This window comes from Alternaria incomplexa (assembly GCF_024043165.1).
Source record: "Alternaria incomplexa strain BMP 0042 chromosome Unknown scaffold_1, whole genome shotgun sequence".
In the NCBI taxonomy this organism is placed as follows: Eukaryota; Fungi; Ascomycota; class Dothideomycetes; order Pleosporales; family Pleosporaceae; genus Alternaria; species Alternaria incomplexa.
In genome coordinates this window covers 1,795,769-1,818,279 of record NW_026249850.1, presented here as the reverse complement: position 1 = coordinate 1,818,279, position 22,511 = coordinate 1,795,769, and the positions used below count along the sequence as shown (strand labels likewise).

The 22,511-nt window shown below is 52.5% G+C and overlaps 8 protein-coding genes across 8 annotated transcripts; 4 read left to right on the top strand and 4 right to left on the bottom strand.

The window, feature by feature from the left end:
- Positions 1 to 937: 937 nt before the first annotated feature.
- Positions 938 to 3,801, bottom strand: J4E90_000651 (uncharacterized protein; the record flags this gene model as incomplete). The annotated part of the gene is made up of 2 exons (XM_051430247.1): positions 938 to 3,026; positions 3,698 to 3,801. The coding sequence occupies 2 exons, from the start codon at positions 3,799 to 3,801 to the stop codon at positions 938 to 940; spliced, it is 2,193 nt and encodes a 730-aa protein (XP_051295734.1).
- An 868-nt stretch (positions 3,802 to 4,669) lies between these two features.
- Positions 4,670 to 5,621, bottom strand: EMG1 (18S rRNA pseudouridine methyltransferase; the record flags this gene model as incomplete). Its single annotated transcript, XM_051430246.1, has 3 exons — positions 4,670 to 5,146; positions 5,198 to 5,463; positions 5,531 to 5,621. The coding sequence occupies 3 exons, from the start codon at positions 5,619 to 5,621 to the stop codon at positions 4,670 to 4,672; spliced, it is 834 nt and encodes a 277-aa protein (XP_051295733.1).
- Positions 5,622 to 6,767: 1,146 nt separating this feature from the next.
- J4E90_000649 (uncharacterized protein) lies at positions 6,768 to 6,986 on the top strand (the record flags this gene model as incomplete). The annotated part of the gene is made up of 1 exon (XM_051430245.1): positions 6,768 to 6,986. One exon carries the CDS (start codon positions 6,768 to 6,770, stop codon positions 6,984 to 6,986), a length of 219 nt encoding a protein of 72 aa, XP_051295732.1.
- A 676-nt stretch (positions 6,987 to 7,662) lies between these two features.
- On the top strand, positions 7,663 to 8,501 carry J4E90_000648 (uncharacterized protein; the record flags this gene model as incomplete). The annotated part of the gene is made up of 2 exons (XM_051430244.1): positions 7,663 to 7,782; positions 7,836 to 8,501. 2 exons carry the CDS (start codon positions 7,663 to 7,665, stop codon positions 8,499 to 8,501), a joined length of 786 nt encoding a protein of 261 aa, XP_051295731.1.
- Positions 8,502 to 9,781: 1,280 nt separating this feature from the next.
- J4E90_000647 (uncharacterized protein) lies at positions 9,782 to 11,617 on the top strand (the record flags this gene model as incomplete). Its single annotated transcript, XM_051430243.1, has 4 exons — positions 9,782 to 9,939; positions 9,988 to 10,057; positions 10,107 to 11,288; positions 11,342 to 11,617. 4 exons carry the CDS (start codon positions 9,782 to 9,784, stop codon positions 11,615 to 11,617), a joined length of 1,686 nt encoding a protein of 561 aa, XP_051295730.1.
- A 694-nt stretch (positions 11,618 to 12,311) lies between these two features.
- J4E90_000646 (uncharacterized protein) lies at positions 12,312 to 13,316 on the bottom strand (the record flags this gene model as incomplete). The annotated part of the gene is made up of 1 exon (XM_051430242.1): positions 12,312 to 13,316. The coding sequence occupies one exon, from the start codon at positions 13,314 to 13,316 to the stop codon at positions 12,312 to 12,314; it is 1,005 nt and encodes a 334-aa protein (XP_051295729.1).
- A 3,501-nt stretch (positions 13,317 to 16,817) lies between these two features.
- On the bottom strand, positions 16,818 to 17,946 carry J4E90_000645 (uncharacterized protein; the record flags this gene model as incomplete). Its single annotated transcript, XM_051430241.1, has 3 exons — positions 16,818 to 17,179; positions 17,231 to 17,781; positions 17,843 to 17,946. 3 exons carry the CDS (start codon positions 17,944 to 17,946, stop codon positions 16,818 to 16,820), a joined length of 1,017 nt encoding a protein of 338 aa, XP_051295728.1.
- A 646-nt stretch (positions 17,947 to 18,592) lies between these two features.
- Positions 18,593 to 21,992, top strand: J4E90_000644 (uncharacterized protein; the record flags this gene model as incomplete). Its single annotated transcript, XM_051430240.1, has 5 exons — positions 18,593 to 18,640; positions 18,717 to 19,576; positions 19,630 to 19,861; positions 19,909 to 20,222; positions 20,273 to 21,992. 5 exons carry the CDS (start codon positions 18,593 to 18,595, stop codon positions 21,990 to 21,992), a joined length of 3,174 nt encoding a protein of 1,057 aa, XP_051295727.1.
- Positions 21,993 to 22,511: the final 519 nt, after the last annotated feature.

The following is a 22,511-nucleotide window of genomic DNA, read 5'->3' as shown; positions in this document are numbered from 1 at the left end:
CATTCTGTCACACATATCATGATCACAAGTCCACACATTGAAAAGGACAAGTACTGTATATCTAGGACTCCAACTCTACTCTCCTAGAAATCTCCTCATACCTATCCAAGCCCACAAGTACGTCGACCAACCCCACCACTTACCACCCTCGAACCAATCGACACATACGTACATACATACCGTCCGCCAGAAACATGTGCAAGTTCTTTATCACCACTTACGCATGTGGGCACCACAGCCTCATAGTTCATCCAGATGCTGCTTGTGACCCGAGCGAGAGGGGCGGGACCTGCATTAATGCAGAGTTTCACGACATACGCAAGGAAGAGGGATGCGATACGCATCTTTGCCCAGGCTGGCAGCCGAGTGATGATGAGGAGGACGAGGGATGTGATACGCATCTTTGCAACGGGCAGCAGTCGGAAACTGAAGACGAGGTGTAGATGTTTAGGGCATGATAGAGCGTATAAGAGTGCAGAGCGGATCGGGTCGGAGCATCCCAACGTCGGAAATAGTGCGGACTGCTGTGGTGTCAATCGAACTTTATGTATTCGCTCATATATCGGAGGAAAACATCATGTCAAGGATGTGCAGGAAGTCGATGTAAAGTGCATCAAGGAAACATCACACACTATCACAAGCATCTGGTCTGACGAAGATTTCTTTCCCAATCCACCCATATACCGTTTGTATTCATTGCGTTTCGTTTAATTCTAATCTATGATAGTCGTACAAAGCAAAACGTGACGCCATACCAATGCCGCGCCGTAAAAATGCCAGACCGCTAAAAAGGAGCAAACGATAGACAAGAATAACAATGACGCAATGACGTGAGAGAACATTACGCGGATGCAAAAGCATAAGGAGCAAAAGCAATGGAGCAACGCGATGCGATGCAGGGATACAGTACCCCAGAGAGAGGAATAAGAAAGACAAACTAGTCGTCACTGTCCCTTGCGCGACCAGCCTGGCTACCCTCAAAGTTCCTCATCTTGGTGGCATGGTTGTGGTTGATCATGCTGCGAATGGGGTTCTTGCGTGCGGCACTGACCATGCTGGGTGTGGGGCCGCCTCTGGAGGCGTGTACAGCGCCAGTACCATACTGGACTTCGTCGAAGAGGTTGTCGTACTGGCCTTGGGTCAGGCTATCCTTTCTTGATGACTTGGAGGGCTTAACGGGGCGGACAGTAGATACCTCACTTGGCTCCGAGATGATGGAAGGCTTGGACTTGGAAGAGCGGGACGAACGGTGAGGGCGCGAAGAATCCTCGTCGTCGGCGGAGTCGGCAGACGTCTTGCGGGAACGGTGCGAACGGTGAGAGCGCTTGGATGACTTGCTCATGATAGACTCGTTGTCATCATCGTGCTTCTTACTGCGAGAAGACTCTTTGTCGTCATCGTGTTTCTTGCTTCGGGAAGACTCTTTCTCATCGTCATGCTTCTTGCTACGGGAAGACTCTTTCTCGTCGCTGTGCTTCTTCCTGCGGTGACTCACGGAGGTTTCAGTGTCATCATCCTTCTTAGACTTGTCGCTCCGGTGGGAACGGTGTTTGCGACGTGGTGCGTCGCCGATCTGGGAGATGCTGTCGCTGGGAACAACAGTGTCAAGATCATCCTCACTTAGCTCTTCAATGTCGAGGTCATCGATGAAGTCGTCATCATCGTCGTGCTTCTTTTTGTCGCGGCTAAAGATGCTACTGACGATCGATGCCGCCTTGGATGCAGCCTTAGTGGGGGCTGCAGACGGAGCCTTGGATGCAGGGGCTGGTGGAGAAGGCGATGAGCCACGCTCCTTTCGGCTGCTACCACTACTACCGTGTTCCTTGTGCGAGGAATGTTTTGAAGATGAGGTATGAGAGGACCTGGCCTTGGACCTACCCGAACTACTCTTCTCATCTTCGCGGTCTGCTACGAACGATGAGATGAAGGAGCTAGGCGCAGCACTGTGAGCTACACTTTGCGCCTTTGAGACGACACTTTGAGGCTTGGACGATGGTCGCGGTGGCTTTGCAGTCATTGCGACACTTTCGGGCTTGGCTGTCGAGACGGTGCTCCTGGCCCTCTCGATCATCAACAACTCAGGGCTAGTATTTGAGCGGTGAGCAGGTGTGAGCCTCGATGGAGTCTGCGACGGGGCAACAGAGTATGCAGGGGCATATTCGATGGCGAGAGGCTCCGCAGCCCTTGAGCGAGGACGCTCGAATTGAGACGGTGAGTAGTAGTCGGCCGGCGCAGCCTCGATCTGTCGCGGCACGGAATTCCTAGGGATCTGAGAAGCTCGCGAATAGGAAGATCGCGCGTCGTCTTCAATGCGGTGTACTGGCTCAGGTGTAGGCGGTGCAATGGCCTGGACAGGTGGCTGCGCGGGTTGTGGGGCTTGCTGGGGTGTCGAGGGTTGGGATGAGGCCTGAGCGAAGAAGCCAGCCGCAGTGTTGACCGCGTTTTTGGCGTCCATGAAGGCGCTGAAGTCCGCCTCTTTCTTCGCACTATCTCGCTCGCTCCGCATGAATGCATATGTGACGGCTGCACCTGCAGCAGCTCCAAGTAATGTTCCGAGAATGTGCGTGGCCGCCCCACTGCCGGCATCTGATTTTGTCGTCGCTTCGGGAACAGGAGCGACTGTGGGCGCAGAGGCGCTTCTGGGTACAGGGCTTGGTGCCTTCGGAGCAGCTGATTCGGCTGTCGGTGCGACTGGAATTGCGCCAGTTCTCGAAGCACACGTGTGAGCGCTGAAGATACTCGGGCTCTCACGGAAGCTCTGCGAAACGGTCCTCTGCCATGTAATGACTCTGCTGTGCGTGATGATGGTCCCGTCATGTCTCATATCAGGTCCATTTCGGTAGACAACCTCGATGCTGTTGCCGTCAAAGTCGATTACTGCGGCGTTGAAGTGGCCATCCTCTGCGCAACGAGCACCCGGGGCCCCGTTAGGACGACCACCGGCGGTCAATGCAGCGGTATAGAAATTCCGGACTGCGGTCGTGCTAGGTGCGGTGAATGCAATGTGTGCAGCGCCGGCTTTTACGCTACTCAGCTGTCAGTTGCGGTGTGCCTGGTGATCCCTTGTGGTACTGACCCAGGCGTTTCTTGGCAGAGAAAGAAATCGGAATCATTTATTCCAAGGCCGATTTGGTTGCCATATTGGCCGATGTAGCGGTAGCCCAGTGGCTGGAGCGCTGAAAGAAAGAACGATGTCGAAGTTGGAAGATGCGATACCGTGAGGCCGATGTGGGAGACGGGCATTGCTGAACAGCGGTGAAGAACAAGAACGACAGGACGCGGCTAGAACAATCGCCAAACGAAGAATTGAGAAGGGAACGAGGCGGATATATGCACACAGGGAGGTGTGATCGAGTTGGAGCGGTTGGAGATGTATGGTGTGAGTAGGGGGGAAGTATCGGTACGACCTCGAGGTTTATATCATAACCCCGTCCAGGTGCAGCGTCTCGATGCATCGTGAACCGAGTAGCAGGGCGTTCCATACCGTTGCGGGACAGACCCTACTAGCACGCCCCACCGCTGCAGTTAGCTATCAAGGAGGTCGCTGTCAACATGTTGTGATGCTGCCACATGTCCTGCGTCTGCAGCTAACAAATTTGTTAATGTAAGCGAGGTGTCGGTGTATGACATTGGTCCTGAGCGCCGGCCCGGGGCCGCGAGAGGTTTAAGTCGTCGCACGCCTCACATTGGCCACTACGCTACATTGGATACGGAATCGTAGCATTTCGGTCGCTTGTCGCGTGCAACAGAGTATTTGCGGTCTGGACGCGCCACTTGTCGTCGCAACGCTCGATTGGACATGGTGTGACGTCGATGATGGGGCATCGTTCTCACAAGAACCAAGGACCAAGATGACGCTGTAGTGAGGCTACGATTGCAGGCATCGTCGGAGATTCTTGGAGTTGTCCCAAATATCGGTAGGACTTGCCATGCTGTTGCTTTTTCTATGTTTACGCGAGATCATCATGGGAGATCGGCGATGCGGCTCCATGGATAGATGCTCTACCCGTTTCCCTCCCGCCACACGCGCAAAATGCGATGAGCCCCCAGAATACATTCTAACCATGTAAGGCATAGAGCGAGAGAATTACAAGGTGTATGCCTGAAAGAGGGGTTCAAGGGATCGTACTGCGAAGATGACGTGAAGTATACTTTTTCATTCGCCGGACATGTCATTCCTGACACTGAAGATCCTCCTACTCGTGAATCCTAGAGTGGATGGAGAGCCGCGTTATCCTACAAGCTAACTACTGACAACCACATTTCAAGGTCGAATGACAGGCCATGACAAGACCCGGTGGTACGACACCAAACACAGTGCGCATACAGACTAGCGGCTGTGTCGATGGAACAAGGTGAAAGAAAAACAGGTGCGGGGTAGGTTGAGCTGCCCCGCGATCTTCAAAAGAAGATTGATTGTTGTGCGTTGAGCCAGAGTAGTTGTTTTGTTGTAAAAAAACCTCAAGCAGACGCCCAAAATCAGATGCAGTAACGCTCAGGCTGTTGATGTTGCGATCTAAGCCATGAGCGTGTCCTGCAGCCTAAAAGTTCCCGTTATCTTCCGTTTGTGCGGTCCGTGATCCGACTCGTCCGCGGTGAGTCAGTTGTTGCTTGTGGGCTAGTTGGCGTGTCCAATATAGATAGGTCCAGCGCTTGATCGTCGGCTGAACTAGAAGATGTTCCAAACGTCTTCGGCAGCATGGCAGAACTTACTGCATGCAACGCTGGCACTGAGGTTAAACTGGCTAATAGCGATGCTGTCGTCCTTGATGTGATCGGCAAAGTCGTCGTTGCCCTTGGCCATAGCACCTACGAAGACTGCGATACTCTCGCCCTTGTTGAGATCGCCAATGTAATCGCTGACACGTACGACCTCGGAGTCGAAGCTGAGCGTGACCTTGCGGCAGTTGGGAGGGAGGTGATCGGTGATGGGGTTCTTGATGACCTCGATGAGCTTTTCTTGCGAAGACGTCGACCGGATCTGGTGTCGGTGCAGGAGTTGGACCATGAGTCCAGCGAAGCGCTTGAAGGTACGGGGGATGCGCACTGTAGGGCTGACCCTGATGAGCACGTTCTTGGAGGTGTGGATGTAGATTTGGAGCTTGCCCGCCTTGTTGATTGGCGAGTCGAGTAATGTGAGCAGACACTGCGGCGCCACGTTAGCTGAGGGACATGGCTAACCTCCTCTTGTACGCACTTGGTGGGTGATGTCGGGCCTGGCTTCGCTTATGTCGCGCCCCATCTTGCGCATTACGCCAATGTGGTCGTCACTGTTGAGCAGGTTGTACTTGTCCTCGCGCGCACCGGGGCCGCGGCCAGTGCCATGCGACGCCTTGTACGTCTCCAGTGTCGCATTGCACAGGACGACGATCAGGCGCTGTGTGTCTTTGTCGTTGGTCGGGATGGGGGCATGCTGCTCGGCGACTAGCTTGGGCAGCTCTGGCGGAGGCATTGACTGTGTTCCTGTGCGCAGTAGCGTAGCGTCAGCGTTGTCCGTGGTTAATATCGAGGAAGCAGCGACCGGACATACTTGCGCGCTTCTTACCCCGTTCGGCGGAGTCTCGGGAGACAGGTCGTTCGGTGGGCGAGTTGGAGTCTTCGGGTTTAAGGAGGGGAGCCATTGTGACGAGAGAATATGCAAACGCTGCCGAAGGAGCTTGTGTATGTCTGTGTGACCTTTGGCGCAACGAGATTGGTTCTGGGCGTGGAAAGTGAGAATGAGATGTCGCTTTTCCAGGTACCTAGGGTCAGCAGCGGCGAATGCACTTACACAACAACGTTAATGGAGTATTTTGTTCAAGGGAAAAAAGGGTGGATATGCAGTAAGCTCGAGGGATGGCTGGGAACCATGCGGCCTATTTGTGCGAACTGTCGGTGAAAAGAGCGTTTTTCCTGCGTCCAATCACAGCCGAGCGGGCGGCATGATTACGTGAGACCACCAGCAATCAGACGAGTTGGTCCTCACCACCAACGAGCCATCGCAGCACTGCACGCAGTACAACAACAAGATATCATGGCGCGGTGTTGGTAGCACGCAGCAGTCAGCTTACTGACTTGTCCGGCAGTTGCGACGTGGTCGGCCATTGTGGCTACGCTGCTTGACTCGCCGTCACTTCTGTCGTGGGTGGATACCTGGGTACCTATGCTTCGGGACATTCGGGGGAATGCGGTGTGCAGCCAGTAGAGCGAGGACCGAGAACGCAGGAGTATCCGAGGATGCGCACCCAACCCGGCACCAGCTGCAACTTACATCAAAACGCCCTGCAGAGCTCCATGCCCGAGCGAGCTCCTAGGCCGGGCGCCGGAACCTCTGCAACGAAAGCGTCTCACCATGGTCTCTTGGCCCGCCTTGCATTTGAAACAATCACCATATCATACAGTCGCCTTACGTCTAACATGGCTCTACACGCCGTGTGTATGGCTTTTTCTGTAAACATCATGCGATCTGCCAAGCATACTAAGAGGTCAGGTCATGCGCGAAACGAGTCTGGTTTGGCCGTCGCGCTGCCGCTTGAGCGGCTCTGCGGTGGAGATACATGAACGCTAAGTGCCGCATTTTGCGCATTTCTGTAGCTGCCATTGAACATCGCGTTTCCTTTCCTTACTTCGATTCTTCAACGTCGCTGGCGATATCTTCATACATTCGTTTTAGTGGCAGCCGGCTGTCTGAACCCTGATCGTCATCGCAAGCTCGTCCTCCCCCCGACAGAACGAATTCTATCGCAGGGACCTCCCTAAGTTCAACGAACGCAACCAACAAATACACCATGGCTTTCGAGTGGCTTGCACCAATTCTCACCCCTGCGGCCCTGCGCTCGGTACAAAACGACGGCCGGCCAGTCATCACCCTCTTCCTCGTCATCTTCGGCCTATCAGTCTTCGGTACCCTGATATGGTACGTCCACTTCGTCACATCTAAGATGTACCCGAAAAAGAAGGATCCAAATGCAAAGAAGGGCCCGTTGCTTGGCTTCATCAAGCGGTGATCTTGGAAAGAGAGCGGAAGAAGGATGCTGAGCTCGACGTAAAACGGGCGGGAAGTGGCCATGTACAACTCTACAGCTGCTGGGATAATGACTGCGCCCATACTGTATCGACAAGTCGAATCTCCGTCGAGCCTGATACAACACCCTCAGCCTACACCAACCTCTCTTCGACCGGACACCTGGACCCGAATCTTGCTGGGGCATTGGAGCGCGCATCAAACTATTCCCCTCGTTGCATAGGCTGGGGACAGATTACCTACGAGTACATGATGTTCTCGTCTCGGAGCCAACGACTTGCTGTACTTTCATATTCAATACATAATTCATACCCTTCACATGACCTCTCTCTCGTACGCCAAAGATCATTGTGCTTCTGCGATAACTATGTAACATATATTACAAAGTCTTCTCAAATGCTTGCTACAGGCTGCAAAATCTCCTCCGAAGCTTATCGGCACTCGTGAGATTCATCGGTAGTAACGAACCGATGACGTATGGCCTTATCCACTCTGTTCACGATAACGTAGCAATTTCAACTACAGTTCGCCACATCAAATTTATGCACTCATCATCTCTTATGTCACTGGATATGTGGGCGCACTGGAGTGCTATAAGATACGATTGAAAATTTCCTCTCTAGCTTCATCTACAAAACACATCCTGAAAAGTTGTCATCATGTCTGCTCCATCGAACCCAACAACGTTTCCTCTACAGGGTAAGGTTGCCATCGTCACAGGCGCTTCGCGAGGGATTGGGGCTGGCTTGGCGTTAGAGCTGGCGCGAAGAGGAGCAAAGGTTAGTCCAACGACTTCGAATCAAGTCAATCAAAAGACTCATGTGTGAAATAGGTCACGCTCGTCTACACATCGCCAAAGAGCGGAAAGCTAGCGGAAGAGGTTGCATCGAAGATTGAATCACTTGGCAATGGTAGCACATCGAGGGTTGTTCAGGCGGACCTCAGACAACTCGATGCGCCAGAAAAGATTGTGTCGGCGACTAGGGAAGCGTTCGGTGACAAGATCGACATCTTGATTAACAACGCTGGTGTTTTGATGAACAGATCCATCACGGAGACAACAGCAGAAGACTACGCCGCCATATTCGACGTCAACGTTCGCGCGCCTCTTCTGCTGACCAAAGCAGTTGTTCCACATCTACGAGCACCAGGCCGCATCATAAATATGTCGTCCATAGGCGCCCGACTAGGTTTCGCGAACCTAACTCTCTACACCGCATCCAAGGCAGCGATAGAAGGCGTGACTCGGAGTCTGGCACAAGAGCTAGGCGCTGCAGGACACACCGTCAACGCGGTTGCGCCTGGCCCCACCGAATCAGAGATGCTGGACGATGTGCCAAAGGACATCGTAGAGGCCCAGTTAAAGCAAACTGCTGTTGAGAACAGGGTAGGGACTGTGGACGACATCGCGAGAATCGTGGCCTGGCTTTGTGGCGACGACGCGAAATGGGTTTCGGGTCAGGCGATATCCGCATCTGGTGGTTTCCTGAAGCTGTAGTAGATTCTGTCATTGTTTTAGCACCAAAGCTTCTTGTTTGATATGGAAGCGTCAGGTGGATCTGGGCCACGGTGTTTTGGTTCCAAGACCGGAGATGTTTGGACGGGAATAGGTCGGATTTAGTAGCTACGCACCGTTCAAACATGCAGCTATGCAGAATACCACCGACCGAGTACGATTTCCGATCAGAAGTCGATGACGCCACAGCCGTTGGATCGTCGACATGTGAAGACCTGTGCAGGTATGCAGAGCGAATGCCGCATGGGCGCAGTCGAATGAATTGCAATCATGAGACTGGACGTGATCAGTCGTGGAACCCATTCCAAGCTTCAGCCAAGGCGTGCGAACACCAAGCGCATCCGCCCCTTACAGCTGTCACTTTCAGCCATGCCGCGAGAGTATCGTGTACCATCGAAGCTTGTACCCAGGTCCACAACGGAAGGCGGTCGAAAGTCGGAGCATGGCGATGAAGTCAAGGCCACCATCGGCAGTTGAGGCTCAACCCACCGACTGCCTAGGCAAGGGCGAGGTGCCCAGGGAGGCGCCCCATTCTAACGCACTAGGTTTTAGCCTCCCACGTCCCAAACACCTCTCAAACGCCTCGCTCTGCCATTTCGCATGCCGAAGACTAAAGCGCATGGCCATTCATGTTTCAGGACTCCATCTTGGCGTGCGTCTAGCCCTAGCCACGCCATTTCGCGTCCCTAATTGGTCATGATCCCGTTGCGATACGCGCTGGTAGACGGCGGAGCTTGCTGTGTCGCAGCTCGCAGTGCAAAGCCATGGAAGATGGTTCGACTTCTGCTACCGTTTCGCTCTTTGGGCCCTGGATTGCTCATCTTCCAAGCCATCTGACGAACTGATACCCTTGATCCACTTCGCTAATGGCAGAGCGGACCTGACTTGTCCTGCCCCCCGTCGTAGCCGCTTTTCTCTCTGTTCGCCGCCTTGCAACGTTGGCTTATAGGCTTTTGTTTCCCCTGCTCACCCTAAGACTCGACCGATTTCATGCCGGTGCCTCTTTAGCCGGGTGACTGAACGCCTCTTCCTGTACCTTTTCTCTTCTTTTGTGCGGGCACTTTTAGTAAGTCATACATTCTTTCAAGTGGCTTCCTGTACCATGGCGTCGTCGTCCCTAGTGGCTTTGATTTAACCTTTGTACAGATTACTTAGACACTCTTTGAACTCATTGCTACTTCGGCCACATTCAGCAGGTCTGAAGATCATCGGCATCCACAACACGCACTCTACCGCTGCTACGTTCGCTTCTTCTGTCAACTATGTCGTACACCACCAGTCTCACAGGTCGCGAGCGGTCACGATGGCCGCCGCTGACGCGCATGCTCATGTCCGGAGAGATGTCGGACCAAAAGGCGCGAGAGTTGACCCGGAAAGAGAAATTCGATGTGTGGATGGTCAATGAGGGTTACCGAAGATTGTACGTTGCACTACACCGTGTGTGAAAAGCCTCAACTAACGTATATAGTTTTGTTTTCACATTTGCGATATTGCACGTCATGGTCTTCGTCTTTGGTATGATGAACTATGGGCTAAAGGTATGAATGGATAGCTCAGATCACAACGAATACCGCTCACACATCCTAGGACAACTCCATTGGCTCAAGACAAACCTTTGGTCTGACCTTCCCCATTGCTCGTTCAGCCGCTCTCGTATTGCACGTCGACGTTGCCTTCATCCTCTTCCCGGTATGCAGGAACTTAATCTCCATGGCTCGCCGTACGCCGTTGAACGACGTTATTCCTTTCGACAAGAACATCACCTTCCACAAGCTGGTCGCCTGGTCTATCGTCTTCTTCTCGTGGGTCCACACTATCGCCCATTGGAACAACCTTGCCAAGTTTTCGGCTTCCAACAACCTGGGATTCATGGGCTTCATCCTTGCCAACCTTGCAACTGGACCTGGATGGAGTGGTTACGTCATGCTGACTGCGCTCATGGCAATCGCTGTCACTGCTGCGGAGAAGGCTCGTCGCGCCAACTTCGAACGTTTCTGGTACATGCACCATCTGTTCATCGTCTTCTTCATCTTCTGGTCCATCCACGGAGCCTTCTGCATGATTCAGCCTGACTTTGCGCCCTTCTGCGACGGTATTGGTGTCTTCTGGGAGTACTGGATGTATGGTGGATTTGCGTACCTGGCCGAGCGAATTGCCCGTGAAGTACGAGGACGACACAAGACGTACATCTCCAAGGTCATCCAGCATCCCAGCAACGTTTGCGAAGTTCAGATCAAGAAGGAGCACACCAAGACCCGCGCTGGACAGTACATCTTCTTGTGCTGCCCTGAGATCTCCATCTGGCAATACCATCCCTTCACGCTTACCAGCGCACCCGAGGAAGACTACATCTCTGTCCACATTCGTATGGTCGGTAACTTCACCAAGGCCTTCGGTCAGGCGCTTGGCTGCAACACAGACAAGAAGCCAGCTGGCGAGAAGGGCGAGAAGGGCGGGTCCAGCGAGGAGATTGCCCTGCGTCAAATTCTTCCCCGAGTCTACATTGACGGTCCTTTCGGTTCGGCCTCTGAGGATGTGTTCAAGTTCGAAGTCGCCGTCCTCTGCGGTGCCGGTATCGGTGTCACTCCTTTCGCGTCCATTCTTAAGAGTATCTGGTACCGCATGAACTACCCTCAAGGATCCCGTACGAGACTGAGGAAGGTCTACTTCTTCTGGATTTGCAGAGACTTCGGATCTTTCGAATGGTTCAGATCGTTGCTGCTGGCTATCGAGGCGCAAGATATCGATGATCACATCGAGATCCACACCGTAAGTTTTATGTCCATTGCTGGCTCTTAACGGTCTACTAACCTTCTTCACAGTACCTCACAGCAAAGATCAAGGCAGACGATGCGACAAACATCATGATCAACGACGCAAACGCAGAGCAAGACGCCATCACTGGTCTCCGTGCACCCACCAACTTCGGTCGCCCCAACTGGGACATGATCTTCAAGTCCATTCGCAAGATCCACTCACCCGCTGAAGCCGGTGTCTTCTTCTGTGGACCCAAGGGTCTTGGTTCTACACTCCACGTCAAGTGCAACATGTATTCTGAGCCAGGCTTCAGTTACGTGTGGGGTAAAGAGAACTTCTAGACGCAGTCGACAGGATGATGATAAGGAATGCGGTGAAAAAGATGAGAAGTATACCATTTGCTATATTGAGCGAATTGTCACTTATTACATGGTTGTATATAATTCGCTCCTCTTTTTGGTTGTTGTTGGTTAATCTTGAAAGCTGCAAGCGGCTAAAGACACATGTTCAACGTCTACGATATCCCATAGAATTCTTAATGATGCAATTCGAATACCAAATGTCCGCATCCACAACATTCCATGCCGATCTACCTGTCCAGACTTGCCAATCTCATGATCAGCCTAATTAGCCTGGCTCCCTCAGATTTCAGGCAGCCGTTGATCCCAAGTACCAGTATCACGCCACTGTCGTTCATGCGTCCAAGCCACTCAAACACTCCGAAACCCTGCGTGCCGCATCGCGAGATGAACCGCTCCTCGCCACGGGTAACGGCATTGCTCGGACTCCGCGGGATCTACGCTTGTTACCGAGCGATGGGGTTGGGTGGTCCTTGTCAGGACGCGGTGGCCATGGGTGGGCCGCGGACAGTGTGACGCAAATTCGGGAGAGGAGACGGTGGTCAAGCTTTTGGTGTCTCGGGAGCCAAGAGCTTGGTGTCGGAGCATGTGAATGATTGCAAATACGATGGTCATTAAACGGCAAACCCTATAGTTTGCTTACGACGAATTGGTCATCGTGATACTTTGGTATGTTCTACATTCCTTTTTTCCAACCCTTCGCTGACCAATCGTTGATCTCTACCAATCCTTCTATCTCCCTCACTCCGGGCTTGATGCCCTCGCCGACACTGGTATCATGGGCTCCAATGACCCACACGTTATCTTTCCGCGAATATTCTCTCGTGCGCAGCATTGTATCCACTGCCTGTTCTGGGTCGGCGTGCATGCCTGACTTCGCATACGGAGGTCTCGCAGTGCGCTTGGGCTCTTTGAGAACGTCGAGGTGGTGGTAACAGTCACCAGCCAGCAGTACAAAAGTACTCTCTTCCTCCTTCGAGCTCGATGTCGTTCGCACTAGCATCATTTGATGGCCCGGAGAGTGTCCTGGCGCATCTACGATGTATGCTGAGCCGTCACCGAAGACGTCGTATGCACGATCAAATGCGCCGAGACCCATCCATTCAGGCTTCTTTAGATCAACAGCAGCATACTTCCCCTTTGACATGCCTTCCATGACCTGACCTGCCCTCTTATCTCCTGCATCTCTCAAGACATCATCTGGTACATAACTCTCCACAATCTTCCTGCTACCATCGACCGGCAACGTCTCGCTAAGCGTAGGAGCCTTCTCGTCAACCGGATAACCAGGTCTCGCATATGTGCAGCAAGTTGGTCCGACCCACAACTCCGCCTCTTCAAATCCAGCTTTGGCTCCATCGCCAACATGATCAAAGTGCATGTGCGAGAAGATAACGGCCTTGACTTTGTCGGGCTGTTGATCAGGTGATCCATGCTCTTGCAGTATCTCGGCTGGAGACTTCGGTTCGCACTTGAAGTTTGGTAGAGCGCCTTCGACGAGAAGAGGCGGAAGGTTCTCAAGATCTTTTCGCATGCCAAGGTCGAAAATGTACTTATTCCCGGTGGCTGTGTGCTCGATGAGGAACACGTAGTCTGGAGCATAGAACGACTTTCGTTTTCCATTCTCGTCTTTAGAGTCGTTTGGGTCTTGCGGCTTGTCCGGACCGGGAAGCAAGACCATGTCTGTAGGGATGTGGATGCCGCCGGCCTGAATGAGGTGGACTTTGCATGTTGCGGTGGATGACGGTATGGAATGCCATGGTAATTGATTTGATGACTCGGACATGATTGTGCTAGATACAGAATTCTATTGGGATGGGAGTGTGCTGGCGAGATGGGTACATTTAAACAGACTGTATAGTTACTGACCTTAGTATGACATGCCCTTGTATCGATGACGTCAATCACATCCATTTCCACTATTGTACCGTGCATTGCGTACAAGCCCGCTCAGATTCCAGCTGAAGCTTGAGAGTGGCAAGCTATAACCTATATCTCGTAAGCATACATGCGAAAGTATCCTGCTTGATTGCTGCATCTCGAGATCATGTCGGCGCCCGCGCACACATCCATCTTGTGGTGGGGTTCGAATCAAACTCGCGTGAGCGCCGACTTGTCTTGCTCTTCGGAAGATTGTATCGTCTTATATGCCGAAACTTTCACACCTAGGCATTCCCCTCACAGAGTAACAGAAGCGCGACCTTGGGAGGATGTGGAAGGGCCTCTTGCCGAATGCGGACTAAAATGACGCGCTAGCGACGCGAGCAATCAGGCGCGTCTACCAGCTCCTTCTCATCTTCCCTCAGCACTTTTCCTCTCACCTCATCTCGCACCGCAACGCAAGCGATCACGGCAGCAGGTCATGCGAGGTTATTCGAGGCATACGAACCCACTCAGTGAACATTGATCACTCACACTAATCATGACTAACTCATCTACGTTACCTGACCCAGATCCGCAAAGGTATCAGCGAGTGCTGACACATCTCGCCAACGTTCGTGCTCATGGCTTTCCTCAAGCACCCGTACTAACACCGGCGCTACGGTTCTGGGATGTTTGTGCCTTACAGTGGTTACCTTCTCATCCCCCAGCTCAACCGCAACCCACAGCGAAACCTGAGCAAGGAACTCATCATCCTCAGGCAATCCCATTTCAACAACTTACTCTCGAAGGTCTAAATAATGATGTTCTTGCCATCGTCATGGATTTCATTGGCGAGGAACAGACATCTGAGATCAAGTACCGGAGACCTAGACACGCAGTGCCAAAGACGACATTCGACTACCGCACGAAGGGAAGCTCCCTATTCTGCGTATCGCTCGTGAGTAAGAGGATGCGGGCAATTGCTATGCCCATGTTGTTCACGCACGTTTTTCGTTATGCCTCCTCTATGGGCGATCTCAATCGACGATTGAGAGACATAGAGGGCAACCCGCTTATCCCATCACTCCCCCTGGTTCTACCGGCTATCAAGTACGTACGGAACTGGGCAGTGCGGACTGCAAGTACGTTTTCAACCAGTATACTAATGTGAAGCACGAAGGACCTGTGACATCGTCGCGACGTCAGAACACAAGAACACATTCTGCAGGACTCGTCTTCCCAGAACACTTGCCAAGATGCATTCTCTCGCCGAGTTGTCTATCACACATCGAAAGGATGTCGACATATCCGGTCTCAAAGCCACGTTCCAACGAGACCCGCTTCTACTCTCTAGCATTGTTCGTCTGCGTATTCTGTCACATGGCAGCTGGGCTTTCCTCGTGGAGGCTTGTCCCAATGTCGAAATACTAGCTATAGAGTACAACCTCGACCACGATGATATGATGCTTGCGGCTGGAGCTTCAAAGAACCTGAAGCAGTTCGAAATCTGCCGCGACACGTGGCGCGGGAAAGATGTGCAACGCCTGCACCAGTTTCTACCGGAGATCGAGAGTCTAGCCTTGCGAGGCACCCTCGGCCAAGAAAAGCTCAGTGTAAGCGCGAGCGCGACACGCACCGTTCCCCTTCGTAAATTTCGATATTGACTGGGCTACAGACCTTTGCTAAAACGTTTGGCTCATTTCTAAAGCTGACCGATGTCGTCATTACTGCTGCACAACAAATCACTGACGCAGATCTGGAAGACCAATTTTCTGATGACGGGTCAGGATGTGGCAGTGTCTTTGGAGAGATGCTGTATGATCATGATCTTGACGAAAATCAACACTTTGTAGCTACGAAGTTCTTCGAACATTGCTCTGCACTCGAAAAGTTGACCATAGTGCACATTGGCTGCGTCGCTCCATGGCACCCCACACGTGGAAGCGAAGGAGTTCTTGAGACCGTCCACTCTGCCTCGGATGACTACGAAATGTGGAAGACATACGATGATGAATGGTTCCCGATGCTGTTCACTTTTCCTCGGCGAGCCAACATTTGCGATGAAAGCCTCGATCCTCCTAGTTATGGGGACGAGAGCCGCGAGGCTGTGGAGTACAGGGTAGGTGGATTTCCTCCCTACAGTTGAAACACATCTAACAAGTATCAGGCGAAAGAGAGAAGGAGGTACAGGGCTATCATGCAGGAAGCTTTGGATCTGGACTTGTGGGAAGGAGTCACTAGGATGAACGAATAGTTTACGTACCATCGCGTACATCGGCATACGTGGATATTTCATTACTCGACAACCGATTGGAAGATACTTGTCAGCCCGCACAAATATCTTCGTAGATTACATGACATTGCGATGAGCATCGCTACCGATGAGAGGCAGTTTGTACCGCGACTATAAGACCTACCTTCCTATCAACGTGATTGATAGCTTTTTACGTGCCCTCAGTCATCTCACTCCATCTTCCCCTACAAGACTGTGCACTTTCTCTTCGCCTTACACTCATCACACTCGCCGCCCTCCTCCTCTTGATATACCACCTCCAAGTTCTCCAAAAGGTCCGGGCATCGCGCACCTCTACGATTAGAATCCTGGCACCCATTCAACGTAGTGTCCTCATGTGTTGGCCACTATTTCGAAGTCAGTGTATGTCTTGTATGCATTTCGTATGCCTCAGATCTTACCTCAGTGTATAGGCTTGATTGGTTAGCATCCTCTTTGGCACTTGGGCGTTGGTGGCCTGGTTTGTGGATAGGAGAAACATGGCCGCATGCGTACTTGGTAGGTCGGAGGTAGCACATCTGTATTTACTATGGGGTTGTAGATGGTTTGCAGTGTGTGGTAGGTGTAAAGTGTTAGAGCTATGGCGATATCAATGAGTTGTGAGTCAAATGTACGTGATTACCTGGGCAGTGTTCCTAATTGTTGATGGACCTGAGAAGTGAGAAGCGCTAGAATGAAGACCGGTGTGATGTAGTGGCACATTAGCGGAGAATTAGCGTGGCGTTCTAGTTAAGGTTTTCTTTGCGTGAATGGACATTGTTGCTCGGATCTCTTCACAGCCTCCGCACGGCGCCTCCGCTAGCGTGGCCGCGACTATGGTCATGACACATCACCAGCACAGTGTACACAATGGTAGAAATTCAAGAATGCTTACAAGACAGACTATGTGTATAACCGCAGTAACAATCAATGCCAAACGCCAGATTGAAATCAACACAACGCTCGGCCAGTCCGCCTCCGTAACCAAGTATAAAGTCGAATATATACACTTGAGATGAAGGTAAGGATATGCCAGCAAGCCAAGGCCTATTTGGCCAGTATCGGCGCTGCCTTACCGGCCTTTTCTGCCGCAATGTTCGCCAGCTTCTGTAGCTTCTCGGCGCGTACTTGGCGGAAGTATCGGAAGAGCAAGATGAAGGAGAGCTCGATGCGCTCCTTGGTCATCATGAGGAAACCCTGGACGAGCAGACCCTTGAGAATCTGGGGTCCAATGCCCTTAAATAGCGCCGCCGGGCCTTCGTGTTGTATGATGTACTGCATAACTTCGGTGAAGGACTTGAAAGGCTTTCCGTTCCTGGCTGGTGGAGGTTTCGATTGAAGACCGACTTTCGCAACGATGAGAGGCTGGGTTGCGATTGTGGCAAGCGTCTTGGACATGGCTCCGATGACTGGCAGATGTTAGTAGCTTTCCTTGACTTAGGGTAGTGGCCATGACTTACGGAACGCCTCGAGAGGCTTCAGCGTCTTCTTTCCTGGGTACATGACTTCCCGTAATCGCTGGTACGCTCCGTATGTGATTGATGGGTTGATGACGAGCACCAGACTCGCCCTAAGTCCTCGCCAAAGCCCCGTCCAGCCGTCATCGCCGTTGACCACGTCCATAGCCGTAGCGATCATGCCCTTGCGCTCCGCCTTACTCATGGTCTGTTGCCTCGTCGTTACGACTGCGACCGGGATTGTGAAAAGCTGGGCGAGCGCTCCCGCAAGCGCTCCAAGGGAGAGTTCGACCGGCGTGCTCGGTGACGTTTGAAGCGTGCGGTTCGCCATGTAGAGGCTGCGTACAACGGTATACCAGTAGAAATAGGCGAAGTTGGTCGATGCTACGCCGAGCAGAGAGCCTCCTATGCCGGCGTATAGTCCAGAAAGACCCTCCTGCGCAAAGACCTTCTGTAACGCGTCGATGGCGCCATCGTAGTGTTCGTGGTCGGCGGGATTGGGGTCGTTGGACGTAGGCGAGCGCTTAACCTGGACCTGTAGTCGCGTCTTGATCCTGAGATCGTGTTAGTATCTTTTCCTGCTGCCCAAGAAGGCTCGGGGTATTTGCGACGTACAAATCTAGGGGATAGACAAGGGTGTTTGCGATGACGGCACCAGCGGCGCCCGCGACAGCATTACCCCATGGTGGCAGAGTTTCTACCTTTGACTGACCGGCCATGGTGGTGGTCGAGTACAGTTGCTAAGGCTTGGCGAAGTGTTGCGACTGCGAAGTGTGTGACGGGCGGAGGAGGGTATGGTGTGGAATCAGCGATTAATTCGGACTATCTCATCATGACAGCAATAATCTGAAGATTGGAGATAGCAGCATCGGAAGTTAGAAAAAGCGGGCAGGGGACGTTCATGGTGCCCGCAACGCGATAGCGCTGTCGCATGCATGGCTGACCTCTCCCGAGGTCCTAGAGGCCGAGGTTCAGGTTCGGATGACGACACACCCTGCTCCCTTGGACCTTCCTTCACCGCAGCCGCTGTCGATCACTTCGGTGAAAGTGAGCAAGCCGTGCCTGGCTGAATATGCCTCTCACGTGGAAGGAGACGTCTAGGTTCGTCACTTATGCGCTGAAACTGGCTGTTCCTGCTGCAACTGGCAGTCGCGACGGCCGTTTGGCAGGAACGTGCGTCGCGCTAAGAGTCCGCCCCAGATCACAACATCACAACACCAAAGCACCATCACAGCTTCTTAGTGCGCCTTTGACTCCACTCACCCATAGTCAGTCGCATCGCTATGGCACAACGCAAGTAGCTTCGTCATCGCTGCTAGTATTGGTCAAATTTCTCTTACCGTGTCCTGTCTCAAGCCATTTACGATGGCTGACCGGGCCACCGAGATTGAGGCTTACAAGGCGGCCGCAAGCGTATGTGATACAGACAACTAACTTCTCGCTGCAACATCAAGTCCCGCGTTGTAGCTCCGACTAATCAAGCTACCAGGACTATCGCTTGCGGGTTGACAAAGCCGCTACCAAGGATGAAGCATTCAGTCTCGCAATTAGCGTGGCCGAGAACCTCATGGAAGCGATCCAACTATCGTCAAACTCAGACGAAAGGAAGGAGCTCAAGGCGCAATGCAGCGAGATGTTGACTCGTGCCGATCGCATCAAGGCCGATGAAACATGGACACCTCTAGTCAAATCCCAGTCCTCCAGCTCCAGAGATGAGCGAGTAGGTCAATGGGCCAAAGAGGTCGCCGGGACTGCGACTCCCGGTACAACTTTTGGAGACTCGACTACGCGTTCAAACACGTCCCGTTGGGCTCTTTCTTCGACTACAGGACCTATCGACGGTCCAGCAGCTTCAGGTAAATCATCAGCTTCTTCGTTCTCAGCATTCATTCATCAGTCAGATCTCTCTTCTGCCGTCCCTTCTTTCCAGCAAGATGCGCGCCGAGATCTAATGCCGCTCATTGATCTTTCGGATGACGCCTTTCCAATCGATGTACCAAGTGCAGTCACTGATGCGTCACACGAAGATAGCTCAAACGCCAACATTGACCGTGATCACCATCCGAAAAATGGACACGATTTCGTATTGAAGTCATCTACAGTGCCACAGCCCTCTAGCGCAGAGTCCCAGTCTGGAGTACCCGGGTCGCAAACAGCAGCTCTAACCCCCTCAACCGCACCTCATTCTCAGATACACAGGCTACGAGAGCCGATTTCAAGCAGGAAACTACCCACAAAAGAAAGCATCATCTTGTTGAAAGCCTCGACAGTTAATGGCTTCAAGTTTCCACCTTGGGACAAGACTCCATCTGCGGATGAATTCGTGTCGGAAGGCGAGGCTGCCTACACGTACGTTGCCTGATGGTCATACTGGGGTTGTTCAGACATACTGACAGCGACAGGGATACGCGAGATCTGAGTCTGTCTTCATACCAACAGCAGTTCTTTCTCGGTTGGCTGCGTGCCAAAGAAGCTGTGCCGCCACCCTCGCAGTTCCCTAATGGTAGGGCTGGTATCGGGCCCTTGATGTCTAGCACGAGGCCTCTCGATCTTGTACAGGATGCAGCTTCAGATTGCTCGGTGGTCACAAGCTTATGCGCTGGTATTGCTCGCTCAGAACGCGGTCACGATCAGGTTTGCCATTCCCAGAAATTCTGCAGTCTCGGTACTAAATGTGGCAGATGCTCACGAACAAGATATATCCATATGACAAGCACCTTGGAAAGCCGTTAACCTCATCTAATGGCAAGTACATCGTACGACTCAACTTCAACGGCTGTTGGAGAAAGGTGGTTATCGATGATCGACTACCAGTCTCAAAGACACATCGTCTGCTTCATGTCTTCGACCGCCGTAATCCAGCCCTCTTATGGCCAGCACTACTTGAGAAAGCATACCTGAAAGTTCGCGGCGGTTACGATTTCCCTGGAAGCAACTCGTGCAGTGATCTCTGGACCTTGACGGGCTGGATACCAGAACAGGTCTTCTTGCAAGAGTAAGTTGTTTCTTCTCTAATCCCATAGCTGACCATACTAACTCTTATAGGGCCGATACGGTTCCAGATCAGATATGGAAGCGCATACACAACGCCTTCCTGTACGGCGATGTTCTGGTCACAGCAGGTACTGGCAAGATGTCGACCAGGCAGGAGCGTGAACTTGGTCTCGAGGGCCAACACAGTTACGTCGTGCTGGACATGAGGGAGACGGAGCATGATCGTCTGTTGCTTATCAAGAATCCATGGGTCGAAGGCAAAGGCTGGCGCGGTCCTCGCCCTTCGGCTGTGACGGCCATGGATCCGCCTGCGTCTACCTCCAGTCGTGGTTCTAATTACAGCCTTGAGAGTTATCACAGGGATAGTGTCCCCACTCAGGATCGGCCGCATCCGACGACATTCTGGATTGGATTGGAGCAGGTCATACAACACTTCGAGAGCCTGTATCTGAATTGGAACCCTGGTCTTTTCCGCTATCGACAAGACATTCATTTCGAGTGGAACATAGAGTCATCGTCGCCAGGCGGTTGCATTGTCAAGCATCCACAATTCGCCTTTACGTCCAAAGGTGCTGGACCTGTATGGTTTCTTCTTAGTCGCCATTTCCGGGACGTACCAGCAGTCACCAAAGAGGAGTCAGATGCGTTCAACGACGGAAGCATTCGTCCCGACACTCAAGTCAACACCCAAGGGGATGCACCGAAGGGATACATGAGCATATACATTTGCAACGGCCAGGGAGAACGCCTATACATGAAGGACACATACCTGGAATCGAGCGACTACGTTACTACACCGCAATGTCTTCTTCGCAGTGACGCGGATGCCAACTCGACATACACAGTGGTGATCGATCAAGATGACTTACCTCCATCACTGTACACTTTCTCCTTGTCTGCGTTTGCGAACTTTCCGATTACGCTGGAACAGGCGGCGCAGCGGTACCCGTTGCAGAAGACTGAGGAAGGTGCATGGACCAGGCAGACGGCCGGTGGTGGTACAGACTCATCGAAATATTTCGACAATCCTCAGTATTCGCTCACTGTCCGCGAGCGTAGCTCGCTGGCCATCTTACTCACCAGCACGAACCATGAACATCCCCTACACGTCAAACTTGCTCTAGGATACGGAAAGAGGTTATATCGCTTGCAGAGTCGCGATGTGCTAGCAGACTCGGGTGACCATCGCAGTGGATGTGTCCTCGCAGAGATCAAAGACCTTCAACCAGGCTCCTACACAATCATTTGCTCCTTGTTTGAAGCTGGTCTGACTGGTGACTACCAACTCCGAGTTGACAGCACAAGCGAGGTGGTGTTGAAGCAAGTGCCGCGCGACGGGGCGGGATTGCTCTCGATGAAGCTCGCTCCGGCGTGCTTTGGTGCCAGCATACATAAGGTTGCTGCCCCATTGTGGCCTAGGCGCTTAGCTTCGTATACCATCATCGCCAGATTCTCGAAAGCAACGAGCCCTCGCGCTGTCGATTTGGGCAAGCTAGCGCGCAGTCCGTTCCGATTGAGTGTCGAGATGGGTCGAGGCCCGGAGCGCAAGTTCATCATCGCAAGTGAGCAAGGAGAGTACTCTGACACTGCTACGGTTCGGTCCGAGAGCGTCAACATCGATCCGAAGCTCGGGATGCAAGGCGAACTATGGCTCGTTCTTGATAGGCTGTCAGGCTCTGGGGGACCGGTAGAGGAATGGTACGATGTGGAAATCTACACCGACACGCCCAAGGCCTGCGAGATTGGCGTATGGCGGGAATGGGATGATTGATGACTTTACGATAGCGCAGGGTACGATGGACGGCGTTTAGGGGTGGCCGACGGTCATTTGCACTGTCGATCAAATCGATCACGCATTAGCCTGCACGACTGGAGCTTTGGCGTCGTTGTGTGCATTTATTGGAAGCGAGAACATCAGGCTGCACCATCACGCTTGAGTTGATGAATCTGCGTCTCAGCAAAATAGATCATGAGTTCTCTTACACATCTCATGCGGTTCCACGTGTGTGAAGTGGGCTATTTGTAGTTGTGAAACCTGGTAGGGGGGAGAGTCGGGTGGCGAGACTGCACCCAATCAAGCGATGCACGATCTGTTATGCATGTCCCTATTGCGCGTTTCGACCTTGCAGCAGACGCGATTAGAGGTACGATAACGGCACGCTAAGCAGAAGAACAGCAGCCCCTACAACTTGAAGATAACCATCCAACTTGCATGTGCATGCTGTTTTCCATCTGCTACTGCTCCCCCTTCTCTCTCCACTACCCCGCTGCGACCAGGTTAGAGGCTATC